Source organism: Nansenia antarctica (genome assembly GCF_963989245.1).
Source record: "Nansenia antarctica genome assembly, chromosome: 3".
Lineage (NCBI taxonomy): Eukaryota > Metazoa > Chordata > Actinopteri > Argentiniformes > Microstomatidae > Nansenia > Nansenia antarctica.
The window spans coordinates 65,101,222-65,118,444 of record NC_137688.1 but is presented as its reverse complement, the minus strand read 5'-3'; the positions used below and the strand labels follow the sequence as shown (position 1 = coordinate 65,118,444).

At 45.7% G+C, this 17,223-nt stretch overlaps 1 protein-coding gene across 1 annotated transcript; it reads left to right on the top strand.

Annotated features, from left to right (window-relative positions):
* Positions 1 to 1,218: 1,218 nt before the first annotated feature.
* LOC308152482 (solute carrier family 22 member 2-like) lies at positions 1,219 to 14,426 on the top strand (the record flags this gene model as incomplete). The annotated part of the gene is made up of 11 exons (XM_080525473.1): positions 1,219 to 1,674; positions 2,228 to 2,331; positions 2,619 to 2,773; positions 3,133 to 3,301; positions 3,812 to 3,926; positions 8,344 to 8,444; positions 9,322 to 9,536; positions 13,069 to 13,177; positions 13,482 to 13,594; positions 13,760 to 13,859; positions 14,336 to 14,426. The coding sequence occupies 11 exons, from the start codon at positions 1,219 to 1,221 to the stop codon at positions 14,424 to 14,426; spliced, it is 1,728 nt and encodes a 575-aa protein (XP_080381599.1).
* Positions 14,427 to 17,223: the final 2,797 nt, after the last annotated feature.

Sequence of the window (17,223 nt, the reverse complement as noted above, 5' to 3'; positions counted from 1 at the left end):
GACCCTTCTGGCCAGGTTCTGACAGTCTTAGTGGTGATGGGAGCACTTTTCCCCATGGTAGTGTATGCAGGGATCAGGAGGATTGACACATGGTCAGACATGCCTAGATGAGCTAGCGGACTAGCCTTGTAAGCACGTTTGATGTTGGTGTATACCTTGTCCAGTGTTTTTTCTCCTCTTGTTGCACATTTCACATGCTGATAGAACTTGGGTAGTACTGCCTTCAGGTCGACATGATTGAAATCTCCTGCTATGATGTGAATAGCCTGTGGATCAGTGCTTTGTTGACCACTGATGACGTCATATAGCCGCGCCAATGCTAGGCTACCGTCCGCGCTAGGCGCTATGTACACACATGTTATGAACACATGTTTTAAGACCAGCGCGGGAACCCTGCATATAGGAGCGTGCAGAATGTCATCAAAACACCAATGAGGTCATTTAGCTTTTATCAATTAAATACCATAAAATATTAAAATAAATGTCAGCAACTGTATCAAGAAGGGAACTTATTTTTCTAGGCTTTTGGATACTTTGTTACTACGTTAACCTAACCTTTTTACCTATAGATGACTTCTTTCTTTCATCAAGATTAGATTAGATTCGACTTTATTGTCTTTGCAGAGTACAAGTACCAGACAATGCAAATGCAGTTAAGCATCTAACTTGAAGTGCAAATAGTGATATGAAACATCATATAAAAACATGACAGTGATAATAATACGTACAGTATGGCAAGTACGATAGCTTAGAGGTATACCGTACCATATGTACAGTAGGGTATGTACAGGTGTATAAATAGTGGCTATATCGTCTTTCTGGCTGCTGCCAGACGCGTATGTCTTTCTACAGTAGCTAAGTTAAGATTCCACCCTTAGTGATTACCATGGTTAGTGATTAACAACCGGAGTGTATGTGTGTGTGTGTGTGTGTGGGAGGGAGGGAGGGGGGAGGCTGTCCTCCTCTGTGACGTCGGCGGTCTGCGTAAGTCCGCTTCTCTCTTGGACTTTTGATCTTCTCCGCTCAGCTTAAAAACCACAGACACGTCTCAGAGCGCCCACACACACCTTAGACGCCAAGCCGCCTTGTCCTACATCCACACACACCTTAGACGCCAAGCCGCCTTGTCCTACAGCCACACGCACACAAACAAACACACTAACACCTCAGACACCTCCCGCTTTCGCGTTCGCGTGCGTTAACGTACCGTGGACCACCATGACCACGTTCGACGACATCCTGGAGGAGGTGGGGCCGTTCGGCCGCTGCCAGAAGCGCATCTTCCTGCTGTTCTGCATGGTGTCCATGCCCTGGGCGGGGGTCTACGTGGGCATCGTGTTCCAGGGCTTCACCCCGGACCACTGGTGCCGCGACCCCAAGGTCAGCCAGGTCAGGGAGGCCTGCGGCTGGAGCGGGCTGGACGCGCGTGGCCTGACGGCGCCGTTGGTCAACGGCTCGGCCGCCGGCGTGATGGTCCACAGCACCTGCGAGCGCTACGACCGGGACTGGAACGCCACGGGAGAGCTCACCTGCGACCTCGCCGGCTGGGGCGGTGTTAACGGCGGAGATGGCGTTGTCGGCGAGGCGAAGGCGATGGCTCCTCCCCCCCCCACTACGGCGTGCCGTGACGGCTGGGAGTACGACTACGAGGGGAGGCGGTCCTTCGTCACGGAGGTGAGGAGTGGGATGGTACCCTGACCCTACCCCCTAACCCTGACCTTAACCCCAACCCCTAACCCTAACCCCGACCCTAACCTTGACTCTGACCTTGACCCCAACCCCTAACTCTAACCCTGACCCTAACTCTAACCCTGACCCTAACCCCTAACTCTAACCCCGACCCCTAACTCTAACCCTGACCCTAACCCTAACTCTAACCCTGACCCTAGCCCTAACCCTGACCCTGACCCTAACCCCTAACCCTAAGCTATCTACTACTAATACAGCCACTCTTACAGCTGGAGAAAAGACAGCAAGAGAGAAAGAGAGAGAGAGATGGAGGGATGGACATAGAGAAAAAGAAGGAGAGAGAGAGGATGAATAATGATGTGAGAGAGAGAGAGAGAGAGGGTGAATGGTGATGTGAGAGAAGGAGAGAGAGAGAGAGAGAGAGAGTGTGTGTGTGTGTGTGATGATGATGATGTGTCTACTGGTTCTGCTGTGTGTGTGATGTGTGTCTGCTGGTTCCCGTTTGACCCTGTGTGTGTGTGTGTGTGTGTGTGTGTAGTTTGACCTGGTGTGTGCAGACAGCTGGTGGGTGGACATGTTCCAGGCCACGCTCAACGTGGGCTTCCTGGTGGGCAGCATCGCCATTGGTTACCTGGCTGACAGGTAGGACGGGTCACCATGACAACACACACAGACACATAGACACAGGTAGAACGCCTCTACAGCCTTGCCGTCACTTTGACAACAGAACACCAGGGGAGGCCGGGGGAGGCTGGGGGAGGTAGAACACCAGGGGAGGCTGGGGGAGGTAGAAATCGGAGGACGGAGCTCATTGTAATGCATGGAGCGGAATTAGGATTGTTTGTTACCGTTCCTCGTCCCATTACGGTACGGCAGGAAGATGAGTTTCCTGGTGTCCTAACCCCTGACCTCTGACCCCTGACCCTCAGGTACGGCAGGAAGATGAGCTTCCTGGTGTCTAACGTGTTCAACGGCATCGCTGGGATCCTGGTTGCCGTGGCGCCCAACTACATCTCCCTGCTGGTGTTCAGGACGCTGTACGGCTTCGGGGTGAAGGGCGGCTGGGTAGCGGGATACGTCCTGAGTAAGGAACCCTGACCCCTGACCCTTAACCCGGTCCCTAACCCCATCACCCTGACCCTAACCCCTGAACCTAACCCCTAACCCTAATTAGTTTTAGTTTATTTAAAAAAAATATATATGTTTGTCTACTAGGTATTATTTATGTTTTTCTTTTATTATCTAGGTATTATTTATGTATTATTTTATTATCTAGGTATTAATTATGTTTATATATAAATATATATATGGTAATTTCTATTTTAATTCCCCCCCTCACCTCCTCTCCTCTCCTCCTCTCCTCCTCTCTCCTCTCCTCTCCTCTCCTCTCCTCTCCTCTCCTCTCCTCTCCTCTCCTCTCCTCTCCTCTTCTCCTCTCCTCAGTCACAGAGATCGTAGGTACGGAGTACAGGAGGACGGTAGGTGTCCTGTACCAGATGTTCTTCAGCGTGGGGATCCTCATCCTGCCTCTCCTCGCCTACTACATCACTGACTGGCGCTGGCTGCAGGTGGTCATCACCATCCCATATATCCTCTTCCTGTCCTACTACTGGTGAGACATGGAATTGCAACTCTGAATTCAAAGAACAGGGTTCCTACAAGTTTCAACAAGTCACATTTAAGACCTTTTTAAGACCTATTTGAATATAATTTTAGACCTGTCGCGACACCATATGATAGCTTTTTGTCATCCTCGAGGTGATGAAATTAGGGTTTTCACTGCCATACAGACAAAAAAGGAAGCGAATTGGCATTTTTTTGGTTCCAGCTTAATTAATTTCCATGTAAATAGATGTGGTCGGACTGATTTCCTTGCAGGATCTCATTTTTAAGACCTAGCACCTAATTCTTAGATCGAATAACTGGAATTTGAGACCTTTTTAGGCCTTGTAAATTGGATTGCTGGATTTTAGACTTTAAGGCTTTTTAAGACCAGCACGGGAACCCTGAAAGAAAGAAAGATGTTACCTCCTGCTTTTGCAGAAACACGGTTCTAGAGGGGGAGCTACGTCATTGGTGGGATGATAACATGTTTACAGTACACTTGATTTATTCCTCTCAGGTTCATCCCCGAGTCTCCAAGATGGCTGCTCTCCCAGGGCAACTCCAAAAGGGCTGTGGAGATCACCGAGGCCATGGCCAAGGAGAACCAGAGAACGCTCTCCAAAAACATTGAGGTAGGAGATAACCCTTGACCCTAACGCTGACCCTGACCCTAACCCTAGCCTTAACCCTGAAACTGACCCTAACCTTGACCCTCACCATGATGTATTTTACATTTTATTTTATTGTTTATTTATATATGTTCATTAACCTTTATTTCACCGGGGGGATCCATTGAGACCAAAGTCTCATTTCCAATGGTGCCCTGGTTACAAAGCAGGACAACGCACATCAATATAAAATCAATACAAAAATATACACTACCGTTCAAAAGTTTGGGGTCACTTAGAAATTTCCTTATTTTTTGAAAGAAAAGCACTTTTTTCAGTTTTTTTCAATGAAGATAACATTAAATTAATCAGAAATACACTCTATACATTGTTAATGTGGAAAATGACTATTCTAGCTGCAAACATCTGGTTTTTAATGGAATATCTACATACAGTAGGTGTATAGAGGCCCATTTCCAGCAACTGTCACTCCAGTGTTCTAATGGTACATTGTGTTTGCTAATCGCGTTAAAAAACTAATGGATGATTAGAAAAACCTTGAAAACCCTTGTGCAATAACGTTAGCACAGCTGAACATGGTTTTGCTGGTTAGAGAAGTTGTACAAATGGCCTTCCTTTGAGCTAGTTGAGTATCTGGAGCATCACATTTGGGGGTTCAATTATACTCTCAAAATGGCCAGAAAAAGAGAACTTTCATATGAAACTCAACAGTCTATTCTTGTTCTTAGAAATTAAGGCTATTCCATGTGAGAAATTGCCAAGAAACTGAACATTTCCTACAACGGTGTGCACTACTCCCTTCAGAGAACAGCACAAACAGGCTCTAACCAGAGTAGAAAGAGAAGTGGGAGGCCCCGGTGTACAACTGAGCAAGAAGACAAGTACATTAGAGTCTCTAGTTTGAGAAATAGACGCCTCACAGGTCCTGAACTGGCAGCTTCATTAATGGTACCCGCAAAACGCCAGTGTCAACGTCTACAGTGAAGAGGCGACTCCGGGATGCTGGCCTTCTAGGCAGAGTGGTAAAGAAAAAGCCATATCTGAGACTGGCCAATAAAAGGAAAAGATCTGTCAAGCCATGTAATGTAATGGTCTGGGGCTGCTTTGGTGCTGGTAATGTGGGAGATTTGTACAAGGTAAAAGGGATTTTGAATAAGGAAGGCTATCACTCAATTTTGCAACGCCATGCCATACCCTGTGGACAGCGCTTGATTGGAGCCAATTTCCTCCTACAACAAGACAATGACCCAAAGCACACCTCCAAATTATGCAAGAACTATTTAGGGAAGAAGCAGGCAGCTAGTATTCTGTCTGTAATGGAGTGGCCAGCGGAGTCACCAGATCTCAACCCCATTGAGCTGTGGTGGGAGCAGCTTGACCGTATGGTACGCAAGAAGTGCCCATCAAGCCAATCCAACTTGTGGGAGGTGCTTCAGGAAGCATTCATCAGAGCAATTGCGCGTCATCTCCCTGTCATCAGAATGTCCACGCCCCTTTTTGGGTGATAGAAGCGGAGAAGTTTGACTGGCGGTCAATGGGAATTTCTGGTCTTCGCTACTTTAATCTGATAAAATAAGAAAACCGTAGTGCTTTTTAGATATTAGGAGCCCAAATCCGATGGCCAGTTAGGCAAACTATTATATAGTGTCGTTGCCGATCAATGATCGACGTCGTTATATAGAGAAAATTAATGAAATAGGGGTTGATTTATCAGATCAGTCATACGTCATCTCCCTGTCATCTGGGATTTGTAGTTCTTCAGTTGATTTGCCGTGTAAATCCCCAGACTGCCCAAATCCGAAGGCCAGTCAGGCAAACAATTATATAGTGTCGTTATAATTAACAGTAGGCTACTTTGGCAAATGCCCATTGAACGGATTTATTTATTGTCCTATCTTAAGAAAACTAATGTAACACTCTCATCTGGGGATTTACACGGCAAATCAACTGAAGAACTACACTGGGCGCCGTGCCCACGTGGGGCGTCAATCACCGCACCTGTGGTGAACTCTTGTTCTTGTAGGAATGGACGACGAACGGCTCATCCTTGTTACTGTAACCGCTAGCAGATGTGGATAAATTAAGCTATACATACCCATAATTGATGAAAGAGATGTAAGAGAATGTAGGTGCTCTCCTGATCCAGAAATTCCCGCTATGAACGTCTTTGTTAATAACCTCCCGCTCTGAGCTCTCCTCGCGCTCGGTGGAGCATATGACAGTATGACATTTCCTACTTGACTGGGGTCACACTTTATTCCCTTATAGATGATCCACAGCTGCTCAAACTATCAACTGCAACTCTGTTGATATGTAACTAGATTTATGGTTAAGGATAGGGTTAGATTTAAGGTTAGGGCAAGGTTTAGGATTAGTGGTTAGTTAGTTGAAATGTTGTTGACAGTTAGTTGAACATCTACTGAACTAGCAACTATCTATTTGGGAATGTAGATAAAATATTACCCTGATTGGAAAATGTTCTGTATGATGTTGTTATTGTTGTGGACATAATTGCAGTCAAGGGTGAAATTACTCCCGTATACAAAAAATACCAGTGGAGCTAGAGTAGAACGTTGACGTTGACGCGACGCAGCAGGTGGAGCTTGGACAACGGGAAGTTGACGCAACGTCGATGGCGAGTTGACGCGACGCAGCAGGTGGAGCTTGGCCGTAACCCTTCACCCATAACGGCTATCGACTAGTGCTACTGTGCATGATATTTCTATTGTAATCATGGGAGATAAATGTTCAAAGAAGAAACGAAAGCAAACGCTGTTGGGGGGACTGGAGGTGAAGACGTTAGGACCACGGCAAATCAACTGAAGAACTACAAATCCCTGATGACAGGGAGATGACGTATGACTGATCTGGTGAATCAACCCCTATTTCATAAATTTTCTCTATATAACGACGTCGATCATTGATCGGCAACGACACTATATAATAGTTTGCCTAACTGGCCATCGGATTTGGGCTCCTAATATCTAAAAAGCACTACGGTTTTCGTATTTTATCGGATTAAAGTAGCAAAGACCAGAAATTCCCATTGACCGCCAGTCAAACTTCTCCGCTTCTATCACCCAAAAAGGGGCGTGGACATGACGGGAGGGGAAAGTACCCGGATGCGTTGCTCTGATGAATTGACCGCCAGTCAAACTTCTCGCTTCTATCACCCAAAAAGGGGCGTGGACATGACGGGAGAGCAAAGTACCCGGATGCGTTGCTCTGATGAATGGGGTGACATGTCTTCAGATTACCTCTACAAATTAACAGCTAGAATGCCAAAGGTCTGCAATGCTGTAATTGCTGCAAAGGGAGCATTATTTGACGAAAGCAAAGTTTGAAGGACAAAATTATTATTTCAAATAAAAATCATTATTTCTAACCTTGTCAATGTCTTGACTACCGTATTTTCCGGACTATAAATCGCTCCGGAGTATATAAGTCGCATCAGTCCAAAAATGCGTCATTAAGAGGAAAAAAACATATAAATCGCACTGGACTATAAATCGCATTTATTTATAAATTTATTTCCCAAAATCCAAGATCAAGAACAGACATTTAATCTGGAAAGGCAAGTTTATTCAACTACACAATAGCACACAGAACAACAGGCTGAATAGAAGTCCGGTATGTTAACGTAACACATTAACAGTTATTCAGCAAAACAATAGCATAAAGAACATACCTGGGAGGCTGAATAGGCTAAATTAACATAACAAGCCAGCGAGTCCAACAAGCAAGTTACCAGTAAGCAAGTTCACCAAGCTACCGTTTGCTTAGCTTCAACAAGCTAATGTTTCATTTCTTCAGTGGTATAGGAGCAGCATATAGTTGTCACAAGCCCAGAGCGCGCCCTCTGTCGGCTGTAGACGGTAATGTTTACTCCTTGGTTCATGTCTGTCAGTATGAAATTCTATATATTGATATATAAGTCGTATATCTGACTATAAGTCGCAGGACCAGCCAAACTATGAAAAAAAGTGTGACTTATAGTTCGGAAAATACGGTATATTTTCTATTCATTTTGCAACTCATTTGATAAATAAAAGTGTGAGTTTTCATGGAAAACACGAAATTGTCTGGGTGACCCCAAACTTTTGAACGGTATTCACACATTAAAACTAATAAACATTATGCCAACATCCTTTAAAAACGTACACAGACATCGACCTCAACTTCACTCATCATCATATTCTTTAACCTGCCCAGAGAGTCTGAGGCACCAGTTTCATAGTCTCTTTACACTCATTCCCAGCAGTTACAGTAGTAAAAGCAGTTACAGAACTATCCAAATTAGTTATTATGTTACATATTATTATACAAATAATATATATTTCATATATTAAATTATATATTACATAATATATATTTTATATGTTAAGTTATGTATTGATTGAATGTTTATTGTGTCTTCCAGACTCTGAGAGATGACAATGCTGAGACGTCGACAGCCACGTTCATGGACCTGATCAGGACCCCCAACATGAGGAAACACACCTTCATCCTGAGCTTCAACTGGTGAGACCCACTCAGCATCTACTGACCACGTTAAACACAGGATCATTACTTCCTCCTCTCCTTTCCTCTCTTCTCCCTCCTCTCCTCTCCTCTCCTCTCCTCTCCTCTCCTCTCCTCTCCTCTCCTCTCCCCTCCCCATCTATCCTCTCCTCTCCCTCCTCTCCCCGAGGCCAAGATCATTAAGTCCTCCTCTCCTCTCCTTTCCTGTCTTCTCCCTCCTCTCCTCTCCCGTCCCCATCTCTCCTCTCCTCTCTCCTCTCCTCTCCCTCCTCCCCTCTCCTCTCTCTCCTCTCCCCTCCTCCCCCTGCATGGAATGGAATTCTACCTCCACCAGCCTCCCCTAGTGTTCTACTTCAGACTCCCACACACACGCACACACACGCGCACACACACACACACACACACACACACACACACACACACACACACACACACACACACACACACACACACAGTACACAGGGTTCCTACAAGTTTCAACAAGTCACATTTAAGACCTTTTTAGACCTCTTTGAATATAATTTTAGACCTATTCGTGACACCATGTGATAGCTTTTTGTCATCCTCGAGGTGATGAAATTAGGGATTTCACTGCCATACAGACAAAAAAGGAAGCGAATTGGCATTTATTTGGTTCCAGCTTGATTCATTTCTGCGTAAATAGATTTTGGTCGGACTGATTTCCTTGCAGGATCTCATTTTTAAGACCTAGCACCTAATTTTTAGCCCGAATAACTGAACATTTTGACCTTTTTAGGCCTTATAAATTCAATTGCTGGATTTTAGACTTTAAGGCTTTTTAAAACCAGCGCGGGAACCCTGAGTACTGTATGAAACGTCCTCCGTGTCCCTAACCCCTCTAACCCCCCTCCCCCAGGTTCACCAGTGCCGTGGTCTACCAGGGGCTGATTATGCGTCTGGGCATTCTGGGAGGAGACGTGTACATCGACTTCCTGATCTCCGGCCTGGTGGAGTTCCCCGCCGCCTTCCTCATCCTCTTCACCATCGAGCGCATCGGCCGCCGCCTGCCCTTCGCCACCGCCAACATGGTGGCCGGGGCCGCCTGCTTCATCACCGCCATGATCCCAGAGCGTGAGTTCAGTTATGGGGCGGCTGTGGCGCAGGAGGTAGAGCCGGCGTCTATTGATCGCAAGGTTGGCAGAGCAGCGGTTCGAGCCCCGGCTGGCCACATGTCGCAGTGTCCTTGGGCAAGACAATGAACCCCAAATTGCTCCCAGTGAGCGGGCCCGGTCGGCGCCTTGCATGGTAGCTTGGCCGCCATTGGTGTGTGAATGTGTGTGTGAATGGGTGAATGAGAGGCCGTTGGAAAGCGCTTTGGATAAAGGCGCTATAAGTGGCTGTGTTCGTAAATACGCTCTGACAGCGCTGGAGCGCACACTGGGTTCAACGTCATAAAGGGACCAAGTCATTTGATCGGACAAGAGGCATTCCACAAGTGCTGATCAGATTTCCAGAGCGAATTTACAGCGAACACAGCCTTAATCTCATTCAGATAACATCTGAGACCTGGGTGGTATTCCATCAACGTCGCTAAAGAATAAATCCAGATTTATTATTTTTTAAATCTCACGAGACTTATCAGAATAAGCCTGGATTTTCCTTTTAGCGACGTTGATGAAATACGCCCCTGGTCCTAATAATGAGTCTAGGATCCCCCAGAGTTCATTTGGACCTTTATTTATTGACTCAAGTCCAGTCTTGTTTATTTGTCATTACACTGATACACAAGGCACAAGGCAACGGAATGCCTGAGCTCTACAACATCCCTCACCAACATCCGTCTCAACACTAGAACATGACATGGATAATAGACACAATATAAACATCAACAGTAATAACATTACATTCAGTAAATATAAAATAAAATATACATAATGTTAGTAGCATTAGTAGTTAGGAGTCGCCTTATGATTACTTCTGAGACCCGTTCCAGATAAGGCAAGGCAAGTGAAGTGGAGGAGAAGTAAGCAGATTTAAAAAATTTAAATTAAAATGATAAGAATAGATATACAGATAAACATTTAATAAGATAATGAATAAGATAATATAAATGAATAAAAATACCTGGATGGAATTGTTCGTGTTTAACTCTTTGACTGCCAGCCATGTTCAGAGCGGAGAGCTCCACACTGCCAGACTTTTGGGGCATTTTCGCTGAACTTTGAAGACCCACCAAATATTGACTTTTCGGACTACATAAACATTGAACATATCTACCAACACTTTAGACTCTCTTCTTTCATCAGAAAAAGAAAGTTTGTTTCTAGCCTCTTTGAGTGTTTAGAAATCGGCCGTAGAACATAGGGTGGTTTCAGCAAAAACACCTGATTTTGACCAATAAACAGAGAAAACGAGCTTTTCTTGCAGAACTTTTTTTTTTTTTTTTTTTCTGCACTTTTTCTGTATCATCCGACTCTGAACTGTTTGAAGAGTCGCGCGATGGCCGCGCTGCTCCGCGATGCTCCGCAATGCTCCGCGCCGCGTTTGGCACATACCCTGATCCGTTTCGCCATTACTACAACCCACAGCAAGCCACTTCCTTCTCCAGGCTTTTATCGAACTACTGCCCCCATCTGGGACCGAAATACATTACACCCAAGTCTGAAATTCACTCGCTAGGTGTAGAACATGTCAATAACGCGATCCCCGCGAAAAAAATAAAATAATCTATAAGACGCCAATTGGCGTCTTTGGCAGTCAACGTTACTATTCTATAAGACGCCAATTGGCGTCTTTGGCAGTCAATGTCATAACTGTTGCAAAACATGAAGTTTTTTTTTGCTTAGATTTAAATATTTGTAGGGTTTGGGCCTGTTTGATTTCTTCAGGGAGTTTGTTCCAGGAGCATGCAGCAGAGTGACTGAAAGCTGCTGCACAGTGTTTTGTTTTCACTCTTGGAACGATTAGCTGATTAGTCTCAGCTGACCTTAGGGGCCATGGTGGAATATTTAAGCAATATCACACGAGAGGGAGTGTGTTATACTGAATATCAGCACGGCTGTGATTCGGTCATAGGTACGAGGCCGCCAGGCCGAGTACCGAAGACAATCACAGCCGTGCTGATATTCAGTATAACACACGACCTCGAGTGTGATATTGCTTTTATACAACAGTTCTACAGCGCAATGTATTAATTAACAGTAATATGTGACAACAGATTATTATTTGTTTGTTTATTTAATCATTTATTTTGGCTCCGTCAAGAAAAAATAGTTCCCCAACGGGACTGTTCAACTGGACTGTTGCCTAGTAACCTGAACACAAACTAGCTACTTTGTATCGTGGCTAGCTGTATCGTGTACATTTATTTGTACATTTCCATGTATTGTGCAACCAGTGAAATATGACTCGGTTGACAGTCGCTTTGGTGGCATGTGTGAATGTGATTCAGAGTCAGACCAGTTGACATCAGACAGCACGCTGCTCCATCGTTTTCTAGTGTGCACATTATAGTCAAATATCAACATGAGTCAACTCTCTAACAATGAATACGGTGAGGTATCGAGTAGTACACAGTCTATTCTAGCACAAGCAATTGAATCAGACGCGCCTCTTGAACTCACACTGACAAATGTCCGGAGGTTAGAACAGCGGTACGATGGCGCAGGTCCGCTGTACAATGTAGTCTAATTAACGGTCATTTAGAACACCTGTGCGGCGGAGTGATACATCTAGTTAAAAGTCCCAGTGCTGTTATACTATATATCGTAACTCATGGAATGCCTCTTGTCCAATCAAATTACTTGGTCGGAACTAACTGTTGTATAAAGGGTGTTAGGAGATGGGATGGTATGTATTTTGGTTCTAGACCATTTTGCGATTTGTATACAATTAGGAGCACTTTTAATTAAATTCTCTGAGAGACTAGTAGCTAGTGCAGGGATCTCAGGATTGGTGAATGTGTTCAAACGTCTTCATTTTTGTTAGCACCCTAGCAGTGGCATTTTGGATGAGCTGCAAATTAAAGTACAGCCCCTTTAGATAGGCCTGTTAGTAGACCATTACGATAATCAAGTCTACTCGAAGCAAATACATGGATGAGCTTTTCAAGTTCTTGTTTGGACATGAAACCTCTCATTCTTGTTGTGTTTTTCAGGTGATAGTAGGCTGATTTAGTTATCGAGTTTATGTGGCTGTTGAGGTTTAGATTGGAGTCTAGAATTACACCAAGATTCTGACCTGTTTTTTAGTTTGAAGAGAGAGATGTTTCATCATCATGTTTTGCACTGACTTTCGATCTTATGTCAGGTGCACCGAATACAATTATCTCTGTTTTGTCCTTGTTTAGTTGGAGGAAGTTTTGTCTCATCCAGGCATTTATTTGTTCAATGCAATTATAGAGATTGTCGATGGGACTATAGTCGTTCGGTGAGAGGGCTATGTAGATTTGAGTGTCATCCGCATAGTTGTGGTAGGCAATTTTGTTCTTTTTTGTGATGTGTCCCAATGGAAGCATGTAGAGATTGAATAGAAGGGGGCCAAGGATTGATCCTTGGGGAACCCCACATGTCATTTTAATGGTAGTCTATGGTGATCTGGATTGTAGGGGTTGGGATTATGGTTAGAGGTCAGAGGTTAAAGGAGTTTCTCTGTCTTGTTCTAGACATGTTCTGGTTCCGGACCATAGTGGCCTGCATAGGGCGTCTGGGCATCACCATGACCTTTGAGATGGTGGTCTTCGTCAACACAGAGCTGTACCCCACGTTTGTCAGGTAAGGAACCCTGACCCTAACTCTAACCCTAACCTTACCCCTGACCCTAACCCTTACTCTAACCCTAACCTTACCACTGACCCTGACCCTCTCTCTCCTCAGCAACCTGGGCGTGTCGGTGTGTTCTACTCTGACCCTGACTCTAACCTTAACCCTGACCCCTGACCTCTGACCCTCTCTCTCCTCAGGAGCCTGGGTGTGTCTGTGTGTTCTACTCTGACCCTGACCCTCTCTCTCCTCAGGAACCTGGGTGTGTCTGTGTGTTCTACTCTGACCTCTGACCTCTGACCCTCTGTCTCCTCAGGAACATGGGTGTGTCTGTGTGTTCTACTCTGTGTGACGTGGGAGGCATCGTAGCTCCCTTCATGCTCTACCGGCTGGCTGTCATCTGGCTGGAGCTCCCTCTCATCATCTTTGGTGGGTTATTAACGTGTAATAACAGTGTTATAACAGCTGTCATCTGTCTGGAGCTGCCTCTCATCATCTTTGGTGGGTTATTAATGTGTAATAACAGTGTTATAACACGCTGATGCCGCTCAACCACAGGGACTGTTAATGGTAACGAGTGTGTCGTCCCTGCAGGGTGTCTGGCGTTCCTGGCAGGAGGTTTGGTGTTGTTGCTACCGGAGACCAGAGGCGTCCCACTGCCTGAGACCATCGACGACATTGAGTTCCCAGAGAGGTGAGGGGGAGGGGGGTAGTGGGGGAGGGGGAAGGGGGGTGAGGGGGGAGGGGTAGTGCTGGTTGAGAAGGGGGGGGGAGGGGGGGGGGGGTACAGAAGCTCTGCTACCTTTTTCCAGGACATTCTGATACAAGTAAGTAAGTAAGTAAAATGTATTCATACAGCACCTTTCCCAGACCAAGGGTCACAAAGTGCTTTACATAACAAGGAAGAAACACAATAAAACATAATACAAGAGCGAAAGCCACAGCAGGTTAAAACAGGCAAACAAGTGAAAATAAAAACAAGTGACAGACAACAGGCGTACAACAACGTCAACAGGACACAACGAAAGACAGGACCTTGGGGATTATCCAAAAGCCTGTCCTACAGGGATGTGTCACTGACTTGTCCTCATGCACCGAAGCACAGTTCATGTTAACAGTCGTTCTGAGGTAAACATTTAAACACTCTTGTTGTTTTTGTTGTTGTTTTAGGAACAAAGACAACGGACTGAAGAGCCAACAACTGACGAACCTGTTGCCTAGCAGCGACGTGACGACCAATAAGGAGTCGGCTATAGTCTGAGCCCCATGATTGGCCAGAGTATTTATTTGAATTTACATTATTGTAAGTCTTCTTTATGTTTATTGGTTCACGGGTCCTTACCGGTCCTTTGTTGGGGCGGTGTGCGGGAGCTGTGGTTTGTGTGAGTTGTTATCATGCTGAAAATATAAAAAACTTTTATCTAAACAGATTTATCTAAACAGGGTGGGACTCCTTTCTTCAGTTGATGTTAGAGAAAAACAAAACCAGTCCATGGTTTAATGACCAATCACATTTACGTTTTTTGGCATTTAGCAGACACCTTTATCCAAAGCCACTTCCAACAAAAACATTAAAATGAACAACATGTTATATCTTTGCACTCAATCAAATTTCAGGACTGTCCTTTCATGACTTTTCCTAGATATGTGCGTTCTACCACCCCAGTATCCTTACATTTTCAGGATAAGCTATTTTGCAGATTTTCAGTGGGCTAATTTACAAGGCGGCCAACTAGTGGTCGTTGTGTGTAAATAGCAGCTTTCCATTGTGAAGACTCGAGGCGGCTCTTATAGTAGCTAAAAAAGGTACGGCTGTTAAACCTACAGTAGTTACTAGTGTTGCTGCCAATCACTGTTGGAATCTGGAATTTCTGCACATAACCCCCTGAGACAATGGGACAACACACGTGCACACCCCCCTAGACACACGTGCACACCCACCTAGACACACGTGCACACCAGGGGCGGCGCTAGGGGGTGGCTACTGGGGCTCAAGCCCCGGATGTTTTCTGAAAAGCCCCGAATGTTTTACTTAAAAAAAAAAATAATAAAAAAAAAACTCTCGTGAGTAACGTGCAGTACCGGAGTCCAACAGCAGTACCGGAGTCCAACAGAGAGGCAGCAGCTGCGCGACATTAGCCTGCATACTGCGTAGCCTACCCTGCCCTGAAGAAGAAGTGATCTCAATCAGTGCCTGACTTGCAAAAGTGTAAGGATGGATATCCCAAAGTTGTTTTCAACAAAACAAGCGCCAAGAACTGTTGCAGCAGCCGTATCAGCAGCTGACAACAATGACATCACCAGCAGTGATGACATAGATGATGTTTCAGGTTTGTGAATCTTATTAGAAAGGTGACTGACTCACTGACACTACTTTTCCGGTTTGCTAATGCTAGCTGGCTATCATAACATAACGTTATGTTAATGAAAATGAAACATAGCAAGGTACTGTTACGGTACATGGTAAGAAATCAAACAAAGGATAATACTTATACAAATAAAGTGAATAACAGGCTGATAGTCTTTGATATCTGCACTCTGGTTGACTGAGTAACAAGTGAAAAAGAATGATGTAACGCTAACTAACTAAGTCTGTTTTTATTTAAATTTGTTTTTTCAGATTTTATCCCTTTTTCACCCAATTTGGTAGCCAATTGAACCCAACCTAGCATCCAATTATCCCCTGCCTATTGCATAGGATCCGCCGCACGACCCCGGTGGCCGGCAGTCCCAGAAGAGGCCGCCAGGCAGACTAGCTGACTGGCTCCTCGAGCCCAGCACCGTTATTCCGGCACCCAGGGGGCGGTGTTGCGCGACGGATCCTTGTCCAGAAATACTCCTATACCGCCCTCGGAAGCGGCCGCCCAATATGCCGCTTCCCGTGTGCCTCGGCCATATCTGACTAAGTCTGTTTAATGTCCCAGGGGGGATTTGATTTCACAGTACTATACACAGGCCAACAATACATGTAATATATCGTCATATAACACAGGACAAGACTCTAAATACAATATAAGTGGTGAGCACAGAGTCTGCCCTGATATACATACTGTAACATAACTAGCCTCAGCCCATCAATGATGTAATTCTATACAAATATAAATGATGGTGACTGACAGGGGGAGCTACGTGTGCTGACCTCCCTCTGTGCCCAGAACCACCACAATTAGTTTGCTTCATTAAAGGGTGTGAATGTATATGTGTTCTCCAGTGCCTTTTGTCCGCTTTAAGGTGGTGGTAAGTTGAAGGTTGAAGGCAACATTTTCCGGCGCGCTCCGCGCGCACATTATATTCTCCCTCTGGGCTAAGCCCCGGATCTCCTACGATCCTAAATCCGCCCCTGGTGCACACCCACCTAGACATATATGCACACCCCAAGGGACAACACACGTGCACACACCCCTAGACACACGTGCACACCCCCAGTAACAACACACGTGCACACCCCCAGAGACAACACACGTGCACACCCCCAGGGACAACACACGTGCACACCCCCTAGACACACGTGCACACCCCTCTAGACACACGTGCACACCCCCAGAGACAACACACGTGCACCCCCCCCTAGACACACGTGCACACCCCCAGGGACAACACACGTGCACACCCCCTAGACACGTGCACACCCCCAGAGACAACACACGTGCACACCCCCCTAGACACACGTGCACACCCCCCTAGACACACGTGCACACCCCCAGGGACAACACACGTGCACACCCCCAGGGACACCACACGTGCACACCCCCAGGGACAACACACGTGCACACCCCCTAGACACAAGTGCACACCCCCCTAGACACACGTGCACACCCCCTAGACACACGTGCACACCCCCAGGGACGACTGGGCTCTGGGTCAGCCATCTTCAGCCTCTGGAGAAGTTAGGAATTAAGTGCCTTGCTCAAGGGCACAACGGCAGTGGTAGGCACCTTAGATATGATGCCAGCAACTCTCCAATCACCAGCTCACATCCGGTTCCCTCCTGATTACTATTATTCTATTATTATTTTTATGCTGTGTGGATATGTTACGTTTGCAGGAAAAGTGCTATA